General features: G+C 41.1%; 3 protein-coding genes across 6 annotated transcripts in view; 2 read left to right on the top strand and 1 right to left on the bottom strand.

Moving 5' to 3' along the window:
* hpdl (4-hydroxyphenylpyruvate dioxygenase-like) overlaps positions 1-895 on the top strand; it is a 5,035-nt gene extending 4,140 nt beyond the window's left edge. Inside the window, exon 5 of the mRNA XM_020605168.1 lies at positions 321-895. Coding sequence (XP_020460824.1) covers positions 321-519 — 199 coding nt within the window. The 3' untranslated portion in view covers positions 520-895. The remainder of the gene's footprint in view (positions 1-320) is intronic.
* The window catches only part of lhpp (phospholysine phosphohistidine inorganic pyrophosphate phosphatase), a 111,627-nt gene continuing 91,619 nt past the window's right edge, over positions 320-20,327 (bottom strand). For 2 of the 4 annotated variants that reach the window (XR_002275339.1, XR_002275338.1), the window contains exon 9: positions 17,445-17,507. The gene's annotated coding sequence lies outside the window, so the exon portion shown is untranslated. Of the gene's footprint in view, positions 379-17,431; positions 17,508-20,327 lie in introns of those variants that run through there. The other 2 variants (XM_020605193.1, XM_020605192.1) reach the window with 2 other exon arrangements.
* Positions 1,306-20,013, top strand: fam53b (family with sequence similarity 53 member B). Its single transcript, XM_020605174.1, has 5 exons — positions 1,306-4,411; positions 9,747-9,962; positions 10,726-10,780; positions 12,806-13,566; positions 17,217-20,013. The coding sequence occupies exons 2-5, from the start codon at positions 9,873-9,875 to the stop codon at positions 17,577-17,579; spliced, it is 1,269 nt and encodes a 422-aa protein (XP_020460830.1). The 5' UTR covers positions 1,306-4,411; positions 9,747-9,872; the 3' UTR covers positions 17,580-20,013.

The raw sequence follows: 20,327 nt of genomic DNA, 5'->3' as shown, positions 1-20,327 counted from the left end.
TATTTTTTTTTTCATTGGCAGCATGGTCTTAAATTTCATATAAGTTGGTCTTAAAAAGTCTTAAATTTAATTTGTTAAACTCTGTAGACACCCTGAAAAACAATTAGTCTTTTCATATTTTACTGTCCAGTACAGTAAAAGATACCTATTTAACTTCAAATATGCACAGAAAACCCATGGACATGTTTCAGCTTTTCCTTGAGAAATTATATTTATTTAGTTGTGAACACAATGAGAACAGAGGCTAACCTGGCAGTGGGGTGGCTCAGGTAACAGTAAGACTGACCAAATGTCCTTACCTTGTTATCATCTGTTTTCAGATACCTTCTCCAGGTGTTCACCAAGCCCATCTTTGCAGAGGACACCTTCTTTCTTGAGCTGATAGAGCGAAGAGGGGCAACAGGTTTCGGAGAGGGTAATATCAGGGCACTGTGGAGGTCAGTGCAGGGGTACATGGATAATAAGAGGGGGTATTCTCAAGGAGAGACATCCCCAAAAACTGTGCAAACAGCTCAGTAGTGGTCACTCCAAATGTTTCAGCTGAGATTTTTTTTCCATGTTTTTATATATCAATATAAGAGCATTAGGAAAAAAGCATGAGGTTTTGACAAATTTGTCAGTCATGGATTTGGTGGCAGTGATACACTGCCAACAAATTACACATTATATATTGTATTAATATCTGACTTTGAAGGCAGCTAAACAGATTAAAGATACAAAATTGCACTGTGTGAACCAAGTGGAACAAAAACAGATACTTGAAATGTTACAACAAAAATATACTTGATGTAGCAGTAAAAGAATGTCTTTGTTTACACTGTGTCAAGACAGCTGACTGACTTCCTCAGTAAACCTGTTACTCATTAAACTGGGAAAATAAATCACTGTCCTCAAACTATAATGTGCTCTGTTTCTTTAAGAATATGTATTAGCCAATGTTCTATTGAAATCTCTTAGGTCATCCTACAGCAGGTAAATATCACTAGTGGTACTGGTACTTTCCTTGACTATTTTCATTTTATTCCAGTCTTCTGTACTACTTTTCAGAAGTAAATAGTTTTGCTCTACTACAAATACAAATAGTTTAGAAACAATTATATACTTGTACTAATTTATTCTGAAGTTGGCTAAAGATTAAACTATATATAGATGTATTACTTCTACAGCTGTCACTGTCCATGTACAAAAAGACTGACCACTTTTATCATGAACTCCAGACCTTCACTTTACAATATATTTTTATCCCTATAGTATTTAATCTGTAAAAAATGAAACAGTTCTGGAATTATTTATTTTATAACATAAACATAATGACTGAAAAGACTAACACTATTGTGAGCCCTTTTTCTAAACACCCCACTCACACAGTTGTTCATGAACTGTTACTGGAAGAACAGCTGCACCTCCTGCAGATGATGTAGGGGTTTTAGCCATGAATGCTCTGGCAAAAAAGCATGGCTTTAGAGCTTCTTAGAAGAGATCTCAAAGCCCATAGAGATATGCCAGTTCAATTAACTGGGCTGTAAACATTATAGCGAGGATTAGCGAGCTAGATGAGAAGCAGTGAAATTTAGATGGAGTTCGATGAAAGCCATATGCTCTTTTTATGTCCTGGCTGTAGTTACTGTATCCCACTGAGTAACATCAGGGAGTAATTTCAACCACAAGCTTCAGACAAATCTATCTGTAAATGCATGTACTTCTGCATATTGACATAAGGTGTCAGTGTTATTCTTTTACTTGAGTGTCACATTCTCGGTCAATCTAGACTTTTAGAGTTGACTGTATAAATGAATGATTTCTAGAATTTACAAACAAACAAAAATACTACATATAGAATAGGCGTACTCTTCATTCAACTTTGGAAGTAATTCATGGTACAGTATGAACAGAGCTGAATGTTTTTTTAATTTTGTGAATGAAAACAAACTTCTAAATTTCATATAATGGTAAATTTAGTTGGGGATGGAGAGGATTAATTTTTCATTAAAGTTGAAAATGGATGGCTCCTGTAACAGGAGCGCCTTAGCCATCTGTCTGCAGTCAGTGGGAAACACAGATGGTATACAGCATTCTGCAGGGAGTCTCGGTCCTGGGAGTTGAAAGCTCGCTTCCTATTTACTGTTAGCCATATGCTAGCTACAGTTACATTAAGAAAGAGAAATTACTAAGTATAACTGATTCAAGGCTTAGTATTCATCAAATATAAATAAGTTGGTACACTGTAGTTCAGTCTGGTGATGGTTATTGGTGGATACTGCCCCCTATGGTTCTAACAGTCACAACACACATTAACAAACTAGCTGAAATGCATGACTTTTCTCTGCAACTAAGTAGTTTTGATCATTTGTTTTCCATAGAGTTAGCTGTGGCTTTTAAGGCTATAAACTCAACATGCAACCCTTTTGCTTGATATGTATATATGTACTATATATCCCGGTTGTTATTTAGCAGCTGAACACACTTGTGGCGTTCTTTCTGCAATTGAAATCAAATATTGTTAGGATAAACAGCACTGTTGCAGAAGTTCCCACAAATGTGTTGCGCTTGCAGGTTACATTGCTTTCACTCTTCATCTGGAAGGTCGGGACAGTATGCCTGCCGTTCCACCATCTGAAGCTAACCATCTGGTTCTTTTCTTCTGCACAACCTGGAGGCCATTATTTGGTGAACAGGTCTGACTTCCTTTGTTAACTGCCTTTTTCCCAAATAAAGCTTCACAGTCTTTTCCTACACTGTCTTTGTACAGATGGAATTTGTTGTTGTAAGTAATCAACAAAAGTTGGGACACCTGTAGGAATTGTTTACATCAGTTTTTAAAGCTTCATTTACTTCAACTGCTGCAGAAAAGAACATCATATTACCTGATTCGTGAAGAAGGCCTGATTTATGTGAAATTTACATAGCCTAATTTTTTTTTTTTTTTTGCTAAAGTTGTAGCAAGAACAACTTGTTACCCTCACCCACACTGTAGCCTACAGTATGTAGTGCAGAAGACAAATCTCAGCTGCCCTTTCACACAAAAGGCAGACAGCCTAAAGTCAAGGAGGACAATTTGACTGTCTGGGGGAGATTAGTGGTGCACAACAGATGTTACTCCTTGATTAATAATAGTGTCTGCCAGGAGTGAGCTTCAGCTCCCCACCCTTCTGAGGCCCAGTGTGTTAACTTCAATCCCACAAAATAAATGAATTTACTGTCTATGATAAGATGTGATGGAATAGAAATGATAAAATATATTTGTTGAAATTTTCACCTTGCTGAGCAGAGTGTATGGTAAACCTTACCCTTACAATCCAGTTGTTTCCATTTTAAATATATGGCGATACGTTCACTGGCTTATATCATTCTTATCACAAGGTATGAATAGAGTCTAAATATACAGAAAGTTAACCAGCTACTGTACATGAGCAACAAGCTGTATTGAAAATGGCCCCCAACTTTAGAGAGTAGATGGGTTGGAAGATAATTAACAGGACAGAGAAGACAAAAATATCTGTAATATTTACTCTTTTGTAAAATGCAGGTTTTACTCCTTCAGACTTTGAAATTACATTTTATCTATCTCTTTGGTGGACTGATTATAAGTGGGCAGAAGCTAAAAAGGTTTGAAACTACCAGTCTAGGTGATATTAATACTATGTGTAGGTGAGTATTGGGGAAGTTAATAAACTGACTGTTCTATGTGTGTACCTACTGCACAGTATGTGAACAAATAAACCAGGACAGCAATTTGCATGTTGATGTAAGATATGATAAAGCTTGCATTTACTTAGTTGGGGGAGGAGACCTGTTTTTATTTATTTATTTAGGACTAAGCTTTATTAAACTGGAATTCATTTTGTGAGGGAGAAGTAGCAAGTTCATACACAGCTCTCAAGTTATCAATTTGCACCACTGAATATTATTATGAAAGCACCTTGTCTATACGCACAGCTCAAAACTGTGATTACTTTTCATTACTGCAGGGTGGATCAGACCACTAGTTGGAGGAGCGGGGGTGCTACGTGTCATTAATAGTCGTACAGCGATTGAGCGGTTACTTTTTGCCACTACAAGCATAAGCTAAATTAAGCACGAAGTTTTACTGAGTCAAACAATAAAGCTAAAACACGTCGGTGTCAAAGATTTAGAGGCAGAAATAACTTATCAGACCCCCCCACACCAGAAGTGGTATTTCTCGTTTATGTTGTCACAATCTCATGAGCGTGCAATCTTGGACAGCAGAGCAGTGGGGTAATGTAGCAGGGTGCGGGAGCTGTCCGGACCAGTGCGTGAAGTGAACTGCTCATTGTGATTCCTGCCTGACGTCTTGTTGTGTCTTTCTACTAAAACTAAACTCGCCATGGTCCAGCGAAACTAAGCAGCTGCCCGGTGTTGTTGGAGATACGAGGCGCTCACTGCGATACTTGTGAGTGCTCTTTTTTTTTTTTTTAGGTCAAATAAGTTTCTGCGCAAGCTTACTATGACCTAGTTCATGTGATGATCCCTTGTGTTTTGAAAGTGAATATGCACTGACCACTAACAATGTCAACTTTGAGGAAACTAAACAGCTTCGAGTTAGTTAGCCTAGCCACTTTTCCTCATGTGTGCTGCCATGTCTCTTTTGTTTTGTTAGGGTTATAACCTAACCTACATAAACTGCAGCTTGAGCTGATTGTTATCTGATCTTTCTCCCCTTTATTAATTACGCCTGTATTACCATTCAGTAACGTTAGATGACTAAACCGACAGTGGGATTGTATGTTGTAGAAAGGGTTCAGAAAACAAGTGTCAGTGAGTTTATGTGAAGCTTAATAAACGTGTTCATACAAATACAGACATAAACTGAGTTTTTACTCATGCATGGCACACGTGTCAAGTTAGGCAACAGTATAGGACCTTTTAAATAAATGCCTGTGTAACTGACACCACATTATCTGGTGGCCTTGTAATGTGCGTTTTTCTCAGAGCATATTTCTTGTATGTTACAGTTTGTGCTGTTACAGTGGAATGTTGTTGTCTTTTCTTTATCTAGGCTACCTTCCCCTCAGGTATGAAGACAGGGCTGGGTGACACACAATCAGATCCTGCAATTAAAGTGCTCACTGGGATCATATACACAAACGCTTATGAAACCTAAACTCTGTAGATTGTCCCACTGCAGTTCATAAGTGGAATGAACATGCCTACAGGTTGAACATAGCTGACTTACAGTTAAAGTACAGATGGCATACATTTCATATTTTATCATTAGTAGCTTGTGGCCTTTCTCTCCAGTTCCAAATCCTGTTTGCTCTGTAGCCTGTGTGTAACATTCTGTGAGCTCTTGTCGCACCAATTTCTTTGCCAAACTCATTTCCCTTTCATGAGGGATTTTGGAAAACTGGTTTAAGGGACTGCTTGTGCTGGTTACTTGGACAAGCTCAGTTTTCAGAGCCTTTTCTTCTGAAACTGAGAGGCATCCACCTGGAGGGCTGGCAAGTTCATCTGACAAATTGTTGTGCAGTTTTTGCTCAAGTAAAAACAAGGATGCTTGTCAAAGCCTGCAGATGATTCCTCTTTCCTTATTTCGACATCACTGACGATACTAAGACATTTAGGCTGTCTTAAGATGTACTGCATCAAGACATTGTTCAAACACCTATCTGGAAAAATGTTTGTTTCATGTGTGGTTTCAAATGTGGTGTAGGAGAGTGCTCTCCCCATCCTGTCTAATTTTGATTTCAAGCTCATGGGACTGTGTTCACTGAATCTGACATTCTTATTTGGGTCCATTACATACAGTGTTATTCTGCTGTAGAAGTCAAATGATGTTGTGTCTTCAACACTTTGCAATTAAGAGACTTTACTAGATTTAGCATTCAAATGGGCAACATTTCTCTCCTACTTGGACAGGTTTGTTGAAAGCCTCGATTACAGAGATCAACAAAGCTCTTATTCTGGACAAATGTGTACAGTGCAAGTGATTATGTATGAGATAATTAAACAGCAGGCCTGCTTTAAAATGTAGGCCTCCTTGGCTGCCATGCATAGCCATGCTGAGCCTTTGTGTTTATGGTAAGTGGGCAGCTGCATGCTTGTGAGACCTTGGCTGTACCCCAGGCCCTCAACTGAGCCTCATAACTACTATTGAAGCCTCCCAGCCATGCTCATCTCTGACTATTCACTCACTTCTTTAAATGTAGAGCGTGCCTCCTGTTTGACACAGCCTAATGTCTGTGAACATGCAGACAGCTGTGGGCTAGCCTGCACCCTACAACGAGTTTCATAAGTTTTTTTTCAGTCAGTCAGCCGTGGCAAAACTTGGCGGCACCTGCCCTTTGTGGCAGCTAATTAATGACACCACCAGCAAAGAAAGTTTTAAAAATGTTGAATGTTCCTGCTGCAGAAAAATCAGACCTGCTTTGCAAATTTGTCTTTTAATTATCTGGTTTTTATGTTCCCTGCATATATGTCTGACTTTTATGACGTTCTGTCAACACAGCCATCATTAGGACATGAGAAAGTGCACAAGTCCAAATATGGATTCTGCACAAGCAAAGCTGCTCAAAGAAGTAGACAATCACTAGCTTTACAGGAATTCATATTTTCTCCTAGGAAATGTTTTTATAGAATGGCGTGGCTAAACATTTACTCAGCCTTCCTTTTACATGTGGCATCATGGTCATGAAGAGCAGCGCAAAGCCCTCACTTAGGTGTCAGGTCGGGCATCTCAGGTGCTCAGCAGATGCTCAGATTACTGAGACGGTCACAATCCTGGGACTCTTGAGAGCAGGATACAGATCTGACTGAAAATTCAACTAAACATTTAAGCTTTTTAAGTTATGTAAGTTTTGTAGGACTGTGTTGTGTTCCTCAATAACCAATACAAGGTGCAACAATCTTATCAAACACTGTTGTTTCCACCAGCTGTTAAAGTGCTATACAGTGGATTAGTATTGGCTCTAATTGTCAGCCAGGCACAAAGCTGCCAAATCCTTATGTAATGTTGACCTAACCCATGGGATTTACAGTCTGAGCAGTGTATAGAAAAGCAGCTCTAATTAGGAAACAGCACTTTCAGGGGTGACCGCAGTTAGATGCCTATTGTAACGGCTAAGCTGGCAGCCTGTAGTCTTTCTGGACCTGACTATGATTTAAGAGTCCCTGTGTCTGACTTTGATCATGTAATAAAAAACACAGCAGGATCTGTTGAGGCTTTTGAAAACTGAGCTAACTGTAAAGCAGGCCTCTAACTTTATACTTGACCCAGTCGACTCTGTGGTTTCCTCTCTTGTCCTATCTTGTGCTCATTTAAGCTGTGCAATAGCTTGCCATTTCTGACAGCCGCAAAGCTGCAATGGTTGAAAGGCTTTTGGTAACCACAGAGGAAGTGTGGTGTCCGATCAGCTCGTCTAAGGCAGCATATTGTTGTCTTTTAGAAAGGCTGCTGTCACTGCAGCCGCTGTGTTGCAGTCAATCAGCAAACTTTTTGCATGTGATGGAAAACCATTCTATGAGAAACATTCTTCCCCGTCTCAGAAATTAGATGTCTCAGTTGTCACGGTGTTTGCTGCACCAATTCAGATAAAGAGCTATCAGGCTGCAGAAATGCAGACTCCCACAGATTCCAGATAATGGCAGCTTCGTTGTAAAGGGGTTTCAGGTTTTGACGTCAGAAGAGGAGTGGCACCCCATGGGCATAAACTCTAGATACATCTTTTGACAGATTATAGCTTTATGCGTGCAGTATGAGTTGAGTGTTTTGGGTGTATTCATTAACATTGAATATCATGCCCTGGTATGGCTCTTGCATTATAATAGGTTAACAGACTTGTCTGTACCCTTTGCTAGCGCTTCTCAACATGTTTTCTATTCACAAACTGTTGTGTTTGAATGGTTTTCAAAGGCTGTGGGACAAGGAGAGACTTTTGTAATTATGTGTTCAGCTTATGTTATGGAGCAGAGGAATGTTTATAATTATGTTATAAACCTCCATCTTTTAAAGTGCTCAGCTCAGATTTATAGGATGAAAATGTAACATGTGAGAATGGTAAAGATAAATTAAGTAGTGGATGTTTTTTTTTACAGTTTAAAGTCCATGATTTTCAGGCTATAGAATAGAAAAATATAATATGTCCTCTTTTGTCTGGATAAACATCATGTGACAGAGCTTTTCCTGTCTTTGCCAATTTAATTTCTTCAGGGTGAGGTTTTTTTTCCTTTGTGTCAATGTCATAGCATCACCGAGCCATTAAGGGTTATATATAAACAGTAGTTTCCTCCAACCCAGCATGTCCCTAGTTATCTCTGCTGTGAAACACAGATCTGTGTCGTTAATGGTCACGCACAGTATAAGCTGTCTTGACCTATTCCAGCTCCACGCTTTGATCTGTTCTTTTCTATTCACAGAGGCCCCAAGTTAACGCTGCCAGATGTCCTTGAACCGTGTCGATCTCCTGGTAGAACTCTGCTGAAAACATCCTTGCATTTAAGTTGTTTTCCTGATGTGATAAGTGTTAGTAATAGAAATCATAGCAGAATGCAAACACCACCTCCACTATGTCATGGTCTTGTGACGCTCTCCCTCCTCCCTGCATGCACGCTTGCACACACACCTCTGATGTCATCTCTTTTGTTTCCCACGATGTTTCGTCTTTTTCACAAACCCCTCTTTTGTCTCGCATATACCATTCCTTTCTGTTTCCCTTTTTCTGCCTACAGTTGTTCTGTAATTCAGACACTCTGTGACTTTGCAGGCATCATACAAATATCTCGTGTCCACTATGCTTTTTTTCTGTCCCCTACCTGACCAGTCTCAAGCAGAACTGATCTGGTGATAGTAAAAAAATCCCCTGCCATGACTATATAGATTTACATCTGTGGCTAATCAGCTGTTTTACTGTAATTGTGGTGCAGCACTAATGTGAATGGGGTTGTTTTGATAACCGCAAGGTCAGCTATTCCCAGCCAGCCCCGGAGGATTCAATTACACAACTTTGACTTTGCTCTGTTCCTCTCTGTGTGCTCCAGTGTAGAACACTTTGAGGAAACTCGCTCTCTCGGATGACTGATTATCCTCCACATAGACAAGCAAGAACAAACAAGGTATAGAGACTTGTCTGTGGAGATCCTCAGTCAGCCAGGTCACGGTATATCCAAAATGCTAGAGTTGGCAAATGAACCTAGACTGGAGTTCAAGAGCCTCAAGCAAGCCCAGCTGCCAACTTTAGCACTCTGGATAAAGATATAGTGTTCCACTTTTGGTAACAAGCTGGAGAGATTGTGCAGAAGTGAAAATGCAGTGTAATTTAAACTTACAGACAGACATACAGCAACAAAGGAGTCGCTTTGAAAATCAGAGCTCGCTCACTTGAGAATTAAAGGCGCTTGTGAAACCAATGACTTCGTGTGAATTTCTTCTTTTCATCTTTGACTTTTGGCACTTTGCTGTGCGATCCAGCTTCACAGAGCCACTTGCATGGCTGTAGACTCTTATTTGTAACTGCTGGGAATCCAGCTGGCATCTACCACAAAGGAGGAAGCTACAGATGTTTCAGAATAACATTTATCAGGGGGTGAGCATTTGATACTACAAAGCTAGATTTTCAGTTTTAGGGGAGCACTGTGTTTACTCTGCATTGATGATGCGCTTCAGAGACTCCACCCAGGAGATGTGTTCTTCCACTCAGACCAGCCCAATTGTTCTCTGCTTAACATGGTTCACAGGATGTCAGAAATGTACTGAACTCTAATCCTGTGCTCATCTTTGTGTGTTCGCTTAGGTTTGGGATGAGGAGTGAAGGACATTCCTGCAGTCTTAAGCTTAAAAGAAACCAGCCTGCTCACATCATGCCCATCGACATGGCCTCTAGCTTTTCTTGCTCTCACTGGAACGACTTGGGACAAGGATGTGTGTTGCCATGGTGATCATTTACAAGAAAACACTGGAAAAGAAGGGTGTTGACGATGTAACATCCAAAAGTACCGATTTGGGTCTGGTGAGGTTATTTTCCTGCTTATGTAGGCTTTTTTGTGTAACCTGGCCAACAGGCCTCAACTGTGATGAAAAGGTGCTGCTCAAAATCAGGAAATTGTTGCTGGCCACATCACTCTACAGCAGTTTTATGGCTCTACGTTATATTTTCCAAATTTGAATCACTTCATTTTGACTTTTAGCTTCCCCTGAGTCATATTTGTTGGGAAATTCCTAAGTGTTGTCTTACTGAATCTCAGGAAGTGTTGTGAAAAGAATTATTTGGAGGTTGAAAACTGGGAATAAGGGATGATTGTGTTGCAATTACTGATCATCATAATAGCTGCTTGGGCATCTGTCATCAGGTTTTGTTCCATTTACTTTACTTGAAATGGCAATAGAATATTTTAGTTCTACTACACTGAACAAATCTGATTCATTTTCTAATCAGTATTGATGCAGGAGAAACCTTTCTGCCAGCACAGAGTGAGAAAATTCCCCTGCTAGTGTGGACCAAGTTTGTCCTCTCGGCCATGTGAAATGAAGTCATCATGTTGTGGGGCTGTTGGTCAGAATCAGTTATGGTGGAACTCATTCTGTGTTCATGGACAGCACTTGGTCTTCATTTCTCAGCAGCAAAAAAAATGCAACATACACTCTTGGGGCTATTAATACATATAGAATGTTACTTTAAAATAGCTTTTGGTTTTTATTTTCATTTATTAAATCTACTTCTAATGTTTCTTTTTCTGATGAGCTGAGACTGAGTCTGTGTTGTACTTTTGCAGTTCCAGGCACAGACCATGAGCCAGGGGACTGCATTTTTCTCTTGTGGACTCATGGGTAAGTCCACATTCATTTTCATGCATATACACATTCATACATGTAGGCATGATGTGTAGGCATGAAGTCGTAAATATCCCAAGCAGTAATTTAGTAATAGTACATGTTCTGGAGTCAGATGAATAAAATATGAGAATGTCTGTTTTAGATACCTATCAAAACAAGGTACTTCATCACATTAATTTAAAAACTGCCTTAAATTGTCCACAATGGACCGGAGTGTGGATACCTGAACCGAGCCTGACAGGATCTGTCGGTACCCAAAGGCCCTGTCTTGCAACAAACATTGCATGTGGCAGGTGTAGTACGTTTGTGTTTCCTAAGCTTGTTGGGTTTGGAGGCCACATGGTCAGGCATAATAGCTCAGGTTCAGACAGAAATATGCCGCCTGATCCATGCTCTACGATGGACTAACAGCGCCAGAGATATTAAAGGAATTGCTACCTCATACAGACTAGCAGCATCTCTGAGGGTTGAGAAATTTCTATCATCTAAAAATATTATTTGTCATTTGTGGCTTACATCTCATCAAAAACTGGACATGACCTATAATTATGTACTTGAAACAGTCCACAGCAGTTTGTAGGGGCCAGAAAATGTCAGGTGTTTATTGACAGCAGTGTGCTGCAGGGGCTTGTCATGTTATTTCAGTGAAGTTATTGACAGAACAGCAGCAAGCCAGTCTCTGCCGAATTTGATCGATAGACACACAGCATAATGTGAAACGTATCTGACAGATGTTTCTGCTGAGATGAGCAGTGTGTTTATGATAGTAGGATGTTATCATTAGCACAGCAGGAGTGCCATACGCCTGCATGCTTCAAAACTGTGGACGTTATCCTGGAGTTGGAAATGTATTTATGACTACAAAGGCCCATATTTTTATTTTGCCTTGCCATAAAAGCAACAGGTGTAACAGCCTTTTGTAGATTAAATGGTTTTCAGTCATCACAGTAAATTGACTGGAAAAGTCCTGGTAGCAGTACGAGTGTGTGTTGTTAAAACTGCCCTTTATTCTTCCTCCTATTGTACTGTAGACGGTATTTTGGGGATTTATCTCCATTTGAGAAGAATAGAACTTTTACACACCGGGAGAGGGCAGTGGTCTTGATGTTTAGCACCTGACTCAGAGTTGACTGACCAGTTCAGTTGGCTGGTCCATTTCTGTTGTGGGAGTGATATATGCTTTCCTGTTGTGCTGGTGTAGAGACGGTCAGTGATGGCAGGTCATCAGCTCGTCTGATACAGAACGCTTGCATAGCTCAACGAGAAAACAAGATGATAAGCTTTAGTCAGAATGTTTTTGATGGGTTATTGACATTTTATTGAGCCTTGCTCCAGCAGAGACGAGGTACGATATGAAGTCAGACACTGAGCTTTGTTCCCTTTCCCAATCAGCTGTGCTGAGAGGCTATGACACTAACACAGTTCCTCCAGGGCAAGGTTTATTTTTAGTGCAGTTAGATAAAGCAGTGAGTACTGTCAATACAAAATATGTATGCTGGACCCAACATGCTAACCTAAGGTTGAGCAGTGTCATGGATGTTGTCCATGCCAAATGTAACTTCTCATAATCACAGTGTGTGTTGTTCATCTTAAGGTGTTTGCAGACCCTACACAGAGTCATATGTGTGTGTGTGTGTGTTTTTTGTCCTAGTGTAACTTTGACATCATGGGAAAATGCAGCCCTCAAGTAGTGATGGTGAGGTCACTTCCGGTGAAAAATACAGAGTAGTGGGAGTTTTACAAGTAAATACTGAGGCTACTGGGTTACTCCCAACATCTGTTGTCTGATGTTGGGCGCCTAGTTTGGTACAGATGCTATACACACAAAAACATGTTTGATTGGTCTGATCCTGACAGCTCACACACAGTTTCGCTGCATGCTGCCTCAGGGGAATCAAACTGAACTGTTTCAGTGGACGCACAAGTCCACATTTATTTTCTAGATTTGGGCTCAGGGTTTAAACCTGTCTTCTTGTTTTAAAGGTTGTTTAAATGAAATGAATGTTCCTTTTGTTGTAGAGACAAGCCGGTGGTGTGAGGTGGGCCACAGCTGTGCCATAAAGCAGAGGCCAGTTGGGACGAGCCTGGAGAGCCTGTGGGATGTCCTGCCTGGTGTACACAAGAGCTCAGCCCGCTGGGACTGGGACGACGGCTCCACTTCTGACACCATCACATGCCTATTGCAGGACCTTAGCCTGACTGAGGCTGTGTCCTCTCACTCCACCGCACCCCCCAGCAAACGGCAGTGCCGGTCCCTGTCTTGCTCAGATGAGCTTGGTGGATGCCGCTCTACCTGGCGCCCTCAGGGCTCTCGTGTGTGGACAGCTGTGGAGAAGAGGAGATGCCACAGTGGAGGCAGTGTCCAGCGCAGCAGTGGGAATGCGCAGCTCGGCTTCCCGGCCATGCAGCGTAGTTCTAGCTTCAGCCTACCTACCCGCTCCAACACCTTGGAGCTGCCCTGCTTCGCCCAGCATCTCCCCTACCCCTCAGCGTTCACCAGTCTGACACCCTCTTCCTCAGTGCTCCTGTCCCCTGAGCCCTCAGCACAGCCTCTCTACCTCTCCCATCAACAGATCTGCCTCCCTGAGCCTCATAAAGCCTCACCATCCAGCTCCCTTGATTCCACTCCTGAGCTGGAACGCCGTGGTGGACAGGGGGGTCTCGCTCGTAGCCACTCACAGCCGTGCGTCCTCAATGACAAGAAAATTGGTGTGAAGCGCAGGAGACCAGCAGACTCACACAAACAGAGGCCTTCATTGGATCTGGCAAAGATGACCCAGGTGGGTATTTAAAACAAGAATCACTTTGTAAAACAGATGACATCAAGAGACTATTCTATATCATATTTAATCGCCGCCAGCCACTCTGCTAGGCCAATCAGTCTCATTAACATTAGTTATACTCTATTGTTGGGGCAATTTTCTTCTTCCGTGTTGGATAAACAGACGCTTCCAACTAAGGTCATGCATGATTAGTCATTCATGCAGGACTATTCTGAGTCACATTCTGTGAGTATGTATTTTCAATTTCAGAGCATGAAGCAAAGCACAGGTATATGCCCTTTTTGGTAAAAGCAGTAATTAAGATGTGGAGAAAAAAATGTTATGAAAGCACTTGGTTGAAACGATCATGACCATGTTTCAGCAGACAGACTAGTCTGTCTTATCAGCACATTGTGGCAGCTGTTGCCTCACAGACACACATAACAGACGCACAAGTTTCACGCGTACACCAGCTGGATCATAAACACAGAGCTGCACTTGGCCCTGCTGAGAAAGTCACCCAGAGTTCAGTGGTGTCTTAACAACAGCGCTGCTGTGACAAGACAAGCAGACGCCACACACTCTCCAAACAGGGATGAGGTCAGCATAGACAAAAGAGCCTAAGGCGACGCAACCAACAATATTTTTACAGAGAAACGTCAGGGTGCTGAGATTGTTAGCATTGGATTTTTCCTGCTGTTCATGTATTTTGTTTTTTGTTCCTCTTTTGAGAAGCCACCGTTGTGCCATTGGTTTTCAGCTTGGAGAGACGACTCTTTTAAATATCAGCTTACATTTTTTTAAAGACCCATAAGAAATGATAAATGTTTTGACAAAAAAAAAAAAAAAGTTCCGGGTTCAGCTTTTCAAAGTGGGGATATGTTGGTTTTCTTTTATACAAAACTGTAAACTGAATATCTTCTGAAGCTATTTGAAAATGTCAACTCAGTTTTTTGATTAATCTGATTCGGTGTTTAAAACTAGAAGTCTGAGGCATGCTGATGTGAAGAGTTAAATCTCAGTAGAATAAATATCCGCTTGTGATGATAGAGTAAGCTTGCTTGGCACTCAATTCAAGCACTTTATCATGCTTCACACGCATCCCCCTATCTGTATTCAAAGTCACCTTGCTATTCAAAGACTGGTCACCATGATGAGAGTGTCTCTAAAGTGTCCTCTCATCCACAGAGCAGTGTAGTTTACTCAGGCAGAAACTGCTACCCTCTTTGTGGCTCACTTCGGCTCCGTAAATGTCAGGAAGTAGAGCAGCTATGGCAGAGGTTATAGATTGCCGCACAGGGGAGATGCATGTCGGGTAAAGAGATATTGATTTCTGTAAATTCAGCTCAGTGGGTGGATCGCTGCCACAACTAGGCTTTATGAGCTATTGATCAGCTTTTATTCATGGAGCATCAAGGTCACTATGGACAGGGAGTCTTTTTGCCCTCCTCTCCATTTCATTCTGTGTGTGTGTGTGTGTGGTAGTTTTAGGTAAACTGGACATTGGCAGCACTTATTCATGACCGTCATTCTAACGTGGTGCAGGAGTTGTGTGAGGACAGTATCAGAGAATATTTTCTCTGCCTGAAACTCTTCCTCACAGAGTGTCCCCCGCTCTAAAACAGAGCCATAGTTCGTTTGCTTTAAGTCTTATCATTTCAGCCCCATGGTCTGGACCAGAAGTCTGTCTGTCTGTCTGACTGAAGTGCCAGCACAGAAGGCAGCAATGTGACACTGGCCTGGTGCTGACAAATGTATCCACTTGACCAGAGCCAGGAAAAACAGCAGGGTCCCTTGTGTTCCACTGCTGCCTTGTGTAGACCTTTATCACTGCTGCATGGCCAAAGACGTGCAACATAATTTTACCTTTTTACTTTCAGTCTCATCTAGCCTTAATCAAAGTTCTGACTTAGGGGTGTAGTGACGATAACCCTAATCTGACTTATTATGGTCATTATATTTGCAGATCAGAGCTCTAGATGGATGGATAAATCCTGAGTGTGAGAATATTATTATGGCCATAATAGACCTGAAATGATTAGTGGACCAAAATATAATCTATAGTATGTGAAATAATGTATGAAATAAAACAAAACATTTATGCATTCTAGCTGTTCTCTGTCTCCTTATTAGAAACTGAATTATTTTAGGTTTTAGCCACGTTAGCATGGCTGTGCCATACATGGCAGTTCTGGGCAGATCTTATCATTTGATCCAGATCAAAATATCTCAATGACTATTGGATGGATTCATGTGAAATGTGTGGTTTCCAAAAGTTTCAATCCTAACCACTTTGGTAATCCCCTAACTATTTCTCTACTGCCACCTTGATGTTGACATCTGTAATTTTGAGTAAAATGCCTCCACATCTACAGTACTGATTAGATTGCAGGTGTATTTGCTACACACAACCATGGTCCTCACAGGTTGAATTGTATTAACTAGAGATCCCCTCACCATTCCTCTGGTGCCGTCATCAGCTTGAAATTTCAATTTGGTTTATTGTAAAACTATCATTCACATCAGCCTCTGCTGTGCTTTCTTTTTTAGTGATAATTAGAAAATGTTAGCATGCAAACCTGCCCAACTACGATGGTGAATATTGTACACATTATACTTGCTAAACAGTATTGAACATTGTCACTGTCAGTGTTTCAATCAAAGCACATCTGTGGCCTAGTACAGATTCATTAGAATGGCTGTTAAACCTGTTGCAATATAAGCAGCTGACAGCACTTTGGGTATTTGTTTGGGAAAAAAATGATCAATACATGAATCAGTAGTGGAAATACTTCCCTGTTAACACTATTTTCTGTTGTATTTGTAACATCATTCTGGCCTATTTGTCTTGTTTAGAAATTGAACAGGTGCAAGAAGATAACTGTGTAGTGCTCTCAGAAGTTGAGTCGGGCATTGGGCATGTCCTTATTTTCAGACATTTTCTAAATGAAACAAGATTTATACATTTTTAGAATAATCTTTAATTAGCTGTAGCCAAACATATTATACAAGCACACAAGTGACAAGAGGTTTCACAGAGGCCCTATTGTCCTGTGTCCTTCTGGCCCAACACCATAGTGGTTAGGCAGCTGTCCTGCCTTCTCCACATTAGCTGTACAGATTGGATAATCCTCATCATAAAGCCCCCGACTCCAGTGTACACAGCTGCCACAGGACTTGTGGATTTGCCTAAGATTCCCAGATGTACTGTATGTGTTCATTGTGCAGTGCCACTGAAAGGCCCGCAGCGATGTGTGCCCCATGGGTAGCTGCCTGAATTCCCACTGGATCTCGGATCACATAGCCTTTTTCGTCCAACTACCATCTGCTACAATACACAATGTAGGCTAAATTTATACCCTTCAAATCCAGTTACTTTTTGTATTCCAGTGGTTTTTGCCCTATGTCTAGCTCTGACCTTACTGACTTCACCCACACACAGTGTGGCTACAGTAAAAGGATTGTTTTCATAAGATGGCTGTATGCATTTAGTTTTGTTTGTGTCCTAGTTAGGACACTGGTCACAGGCCAAGATGAAGGAATGTTTTTGATTCTGTCAACAAATACGCTGGCACCATGGAGACTATGGACTCCTACCAGACCAAAGATTTGACATTTGTTTAAATGTCTTGTTTCATTGAGAATGTCAATTTTCTGTCTTTCCATAGAAACTTCAGAATTTCCACAGCATTAGCGGCCCTGGAGTCGAAGGCGAAGATGGCTGTGAGTCAAGCCAGGCCCTTCACACTCTCAGGAGTACCTCTCAGTGCGACACTGACGACTCATCTGCAAGTGAACACTGCTTGGAGGACATTCAACTTCAGACCAAAGAGTTTGAGACCACCGGGAATGTGCCGTCAGACCTCACAATCAAGGAGGTGGAGTGGATCTCCACAGACTGCAGTGACGTGACCCCAGGGACAACCAGCAGCAAGGAAAATGAGCCTCTGTGGGTGGGGCTGTGTAGCATGAGAAAGGACATGTATCAGCTTGGAGGTGAGCTCGACATTGAGCAAATTGAGAGGAATTGAGTTGGGCTGCCTTTCTCCTGGGGATGGGGGCTGAAAGATTATCACCAGGTGGTACAGTAAACAGTACTGAGAGTCTTAAGGACAAAGGAGAATTTGAGAAAGACCTTTATGGGCTAAATGGCCACTTTCTGGGGACTTGATGTAGTCAGAAGCTACCCCATCCCTCCAGCTGGTATCTTAACTGTGTCTCAGGAGAACAAGGAAGTCAAGGAAAATGGATTCAGGTGGAAATAATAGAACTTATAAATATAAAAATGATATATTAATGCTGGCTCCGAGACTGGGTTCTTCAATGTTGCTCTGTAATCTTGATTACATTCATTGTACCATGTTCGGAGAGAATTCACAGCAGGTTTGTATAAATTCTCTGCACTAGAAAGTGTGTCTGTTCTTCTAATGCTCTTAAATAGTACAAGGGTAGATGATGGACAGAAATAGAGAATACGGCAAGAGCGTGTGTTATTAAAACCTCTTTCACTCTTAATGAGCAACAAGCTGCAAGCACACACCACCTGTCAAGTACAGTATATGAAAGTACCTAACTTTTCACAGTAACATAAGGCTTCTCTGAGATCTATGCTCCTATTTGTCTGAGAGAAACTTTGTGATGCTAACAGCGTTAACATTCTTTCTTTCTACAATTTGTAACTACAAAGTTATGTAAAACATTTCTATACAAATAAACAGTTTTAATGTGTCATTTGTAATCGCATTATGTCAGCATCTTTATTCATAAAATCTGGGACACATTTCATATCAAAACAAATGAAAGATGCAAGTGGGCATGATGAGATCCAGATTAGCTGTAAGTGGCTCAAATTCCTACAAATACAGCAAAGGTTTGCACTCACTAGGAATTTTGACTGGGGTCTATAATATCCAGTGGCTGACTGTAATGTAATTATGCAGGTACTGCACTTTTTTTTTTTTACTTTGAGGTATTTCTACTTTACTTGAGAACTTCAGTTTTATGCTACTTTACTACATCTTTGAGGAAAATAGTCTTCTCTAAAATCTACAATACTAAAGTTCTGAAACTCAAAAGAAAACCACTCCACCCCTCCCTCCCTCTTCCTGCTCTGTTAGACTCTGCCAAGGTCTTTACCTACAACCTCGCCATCTGTGCATATATGCACATGTATCCCATGAATATATAAAGGAAATTGGGATCCTGGATTTAATGGAAGTTGCTTGGATAGTGCATGAGCATGATTATTAACTTGGTTTGCAGTTTGAGGTGTCATGTTAAGTTTTACAAACATTGCTTACTGTAGTTTTGCAAGTGGCCACTGTGGGGGAAATAAACAATTCTGAGAACAAGGCTTAGTGGACATCTCTAATGCAACAATGCAGAGTGACCCAATTAAGTAGGAGGAAGAGACAATTGCAACCGTAGTAGTGCTAATACTGATGAGCCTGTGCTTGTGTGCTGAAGTAGGGAGTGAGCAGGGAGGACAGACAGACAGACAGAGGTGGCAAGTCTAATTACTTTTTTTTTTTTGATAACTGGTGGAGCAACGAAGCAGCAGTTCACCCCTGAGACCTCCCTCCCTCCGTGCAATGGGAAACAAAAGGTGCTTTTTCTCTGTGGAGAGCAGTGACGTGGGAGGCGGCTGTGAATGTGGGCCATGTGTCAGAGCTGCTGCTCCGTTTGTCTGCTTCCCCTCCCCAGCTCTGGTGCCTGTGCAAACCTCCAGAATTATACCGTTGTTAACTTTTTGACTCACTACTCTAGTATGGCTGCATAACACTTCTGCATGTTTGTTCAGAATTGCAATGATCCTTGTCATTCTTTGAAACTATAAAGGTGCCACTAAAGAAAGTAAGTTACCTCATTAAAAACCAGCTGAGTGATTTCCTTAACCAGCTATATTCCAGGCACAACTACCACAGAAAGAATAATTGTGGGGTTAGATTTGCCTATAAGCGCCTTGCATACTCTTGTTATAAACTGGATTATTAAGGTGCTGCATGAGAATTTGTACGTTTGCACAGTGAGGTCAAATTTACACCGTCACAGACACCTGCATGTGGTACATGAAAGCTGCTTCTTTTCACTGGTTAAGCCCTTTTCAGTTAATGAGTCAAGAAGGAAATGGGTAAACAGAACCATTGTGAACGTGCTGTGGGACAGACTGGCACACTGAAGGTCCCCGGTCCTTAATCAGCAGAGTGACACAAGTGAAAGAAGGCTGTGTTCTGAGAGGAGATAGGACTACAACAGTGAGAGGATGCGCCATGTGAATGTTCTGCACTACACTCGTCCACAACCCCCACCAGCACTGACAGCAGGATGGTGATCACTCTTGAACTGTTGCTGGAGATTGGGTGCAATCTTATCAGCCCTAATGATGGCTCGCATCATTCAGGTTTCAGGCACCAGATGTCCCACAATAAATGCAGGTATAATACATTTGTTTACTTTCCTCCAGTGAGGTTACTATAATAGATTTTCCCTCCACATGTTAACAATTAAAAAATTATACTGAATACTATGAAATTAACTATTATTTTTACGAATTCAATACCAACACTAATATAAGCAATTAACTGAGGTAACACTATAATTATTAGTATTTATAAATTCTGGTAAAAAGGTTTGTCAGTGACTTTCCCTTTCACTCAAAGGAAGGAAAATCACCCCCCCACAACATATCTAACTTATTTTTTTGTATTTAATTTCTGTCTTCCTCAGTAGTGGAACTTTTCAAAAAAAAAAAAAAAAAAAAAGACTACCAATATGCAAAA

Source organism: Monopterus albus, unplaced genomic scaffold (genome assembly GCF_001952655.1).
Source record: "Monopterus albus unplaced genomic scaffold, M_albus_1.0 scaffold69.1, whole genome shotgun sequence".
NCBI lineage: Eukaryota > Metazoa > Chordata > Actinopteri > Synbranchiformes > Synbranchidae > Monopterus > Monopterus albus.
This window is presented reverse-complemented; position numbering and strand designations above follow the sequence as displayed.